Source organism: Acytostelium subglobosum, assembly GCF_000787575.1.
Source record: "Acytostelium subglobosum LB1 DNA, scaffold: scaffold93, whole genome shotgun sequence".
NCBI lineage: Eukaryota > Evosea > Eumycetozoa > Acytosteliales > Acytosteliaceae > Acytostelium > Acytostelium subglobosum.
Window position 1 is genome coordinate 1 of NW_012236440.1, and position 2,411 is coordinate 2,411.

Sequence of the window (2,411 nt, forward strand, 5' to 3'; positions counted from 1 at the left end):
TATTAATTTAAAACAATAAAAAAAAATTGGTTAGCAAATATGATTCACAACACACTCATTCATTCAATCATTCATAAAAAAAAAAAAAAAAAAAAAAAAAAAAAACAAAAAAAAATAAAAAAAAATTATATATATAAACAGAGATATATATAGATACAGTGATAGATATATTTAAATATATGAACAGAGATATATATATATACATACCTGCTTGATACTTCTTGATATTGTTAAGTGAATACTTCTTGCGATCAAATGCAAGGTCATTGATGAACATGTTCCAACAGTGGTCCGGTATGTACAAGATCTCTTTGATGCCAGCCATGTCCATTACATCCACATGTGATGTAACTTGCTTCAGCGATAGGTCTCTGATGGTATTGCACTCCTTGCATTGATTAGTACATTTCTTATGTAGTTCGAGCTTCTTGACATGTTTCGAAAAGTTGGTACGCTCGTACCAAGCTCCAATGGCAACACATGACTCGTGAGGACAAGGTTTCTTCTGACTAACCTTCTTTTCCTTTTCTTTTCTCCTCTGCGTTCTATTCTTGCATCCCTGGCAACCTCTCACACATCCGCCAAATGGATGAAGTTTCTCCTCGTGTCTCTCAATGTTGTACCTCTTTCCAGTGACATACTCGCACTTCTGTTTTTTTTTTTTTTAATTACAAAGAGCATATACACTCTAGGCTACTTGTTTATTGGTGTTGGTTGTTTACATGGCGAGATATTCAGTGTCGATTATGGAGTTCCATTTGTCCAGGTGTTTGATAGTTGCTTTGGTGAGGAGGGACGATATTTGTTCAGTTGGAGCTGATTGTGATCTGAGTTTATCTTGAACTTAGACAATTAATATTATATGAATAGCGTATTTTGTTTGTTTATTTCCCAAACTTTTCACCTGTATGTCTCCAGGGTTTTGCCGAAATTTCATCCAAATTTCCATGAAATATCAATGATTTTCCGTGGATTTTTGGTGATGGCAAAGACGGTTGGACTAGTTTAGGGAGACCAGGTGAGAGTTCGTAGAGTATATAAAGGGGGACTTGGGCACCATTCACTTCAGTTTATTTTGTTTGGGAATTCCTCCTTTATAGTTATAGACTCTACCTATCCACAGTCAACTTCACTTATTATAACTTTAATCTATATATACTCAACACACCTATTTTATAACTATAAATAATTATATCAACAATCTAATTATCTCTATCAATTATCATTAGCAATTATCAGAATATCAAATGAAGAAATCATTAATCCCCCAACATCCTTCCAGAAGGATACCTGTACCTACCAGACATCCTGAATTCCAGTACGAGGATCTCCCACCACTCAACCAAAACAGGCCGTTTATCCAAGACCTTGAAGAGATCCATGTTGGTCAGTACCGTTCCCCCCTAGCAAGACCAGTACTTGAGGTGGTTGACCCACCTCTCCTTAAGGACGCCGCTCATGTTCAACAGATCCCAAACGAGCAACTGGTCCCTCCAGTTCAACAAGTGCCGCCCCCAGTTCAACAAGACCAAGTCCAGCCACCCCAGCCAGTCCAGCCAACGCCTCAGCAGATCCAACAAGTTCAGCCAGTTCAACCAGTCCAAGTAGTAGTCCAGCCAAACGCGCAGCCACATCAACCTGCAAATCCAGCCGCGCAACAAGTACAACAACCAGTTGTAAACCCAGTTGAAGCCGCCAACCCCTTGGCCGCACTAATTCAACAACAGCCTAATGTCCCTGCACAACCAATTAGGCGACTCGAAGATGACGATTCAGATAATGAAGAAGAAGGACATGTCGCTGCAGACCTTCCTATTTCCGAACCATTTGATGAATTCTTTGAGCAACTCCCCTATCCTGAAACCTTTTACTCAGAGGAAAGTCCTTGGCATGACGGTAAACTGCAGCACTTACTTTGAAAGTCAAGCTTCCCTGACCCGAACTAGACCTCAAGTTGGAGTCCAAATTCGAAAGTGCGAAATCACAAGACAACACCAACTATCACTCCCCACAAAAATGCCCTAGGGTCGAAGTGAAAACATATCGAAAATGCAAATGCAATAAATCGAGAAGCCAGGAGTGTATATGCTCCTGTGTGAAATATAAAAAATTACTCAGAGGATGGACTCTTGAGTAAGGTAGAAGTCAAAGATCTTTTGATCAATGAATTCCCAGCTTCCTTCAAATTAGATTGCCCTAAGCTGGAGAAGCTGGCAGGTGTTAACATTAGCGAGGGAGTTAAGAAGGAGGACAAGACATTGCGTCTTCTCCAACTTAGAGCTGCCGATGCACTTCGTCCTTTATTTGGCTTTGTGCAAAGGTTTTTAGAGGCGGGTATCCCTCTTGAGTCGCTCAGAGAGATCCAGGCTACTATTCGTCTAATAGGACACCTTTCGGCCACCATCCATCAG

General features: G+C 40.3%; 1 protein-coding gene across 1 annotated transcript; it reads right to left on the reverse strand.

Moving 5' to 3' along the window:
• Positions 1-1,403: 1,403 nt before the first annotated feature.
• Positions 1,404-1,634, reverse strand: SAMD00019534_126780 (hypothetical protein; the record flags this gene model as incomplete). Its single annotated transcript, XM_012892096.1, has 1 exon — positions 1,404-1,634. The coding sequence occupies one exon, from the start codon at positions 1,632-1,634 to the stop codon at positions 1,404-1,406; it is 231 nt and encodes a 76-aa protein (XP_012747550.1).
• Positions 1,635-2,411: the final 777 nt, after the last annotated feature.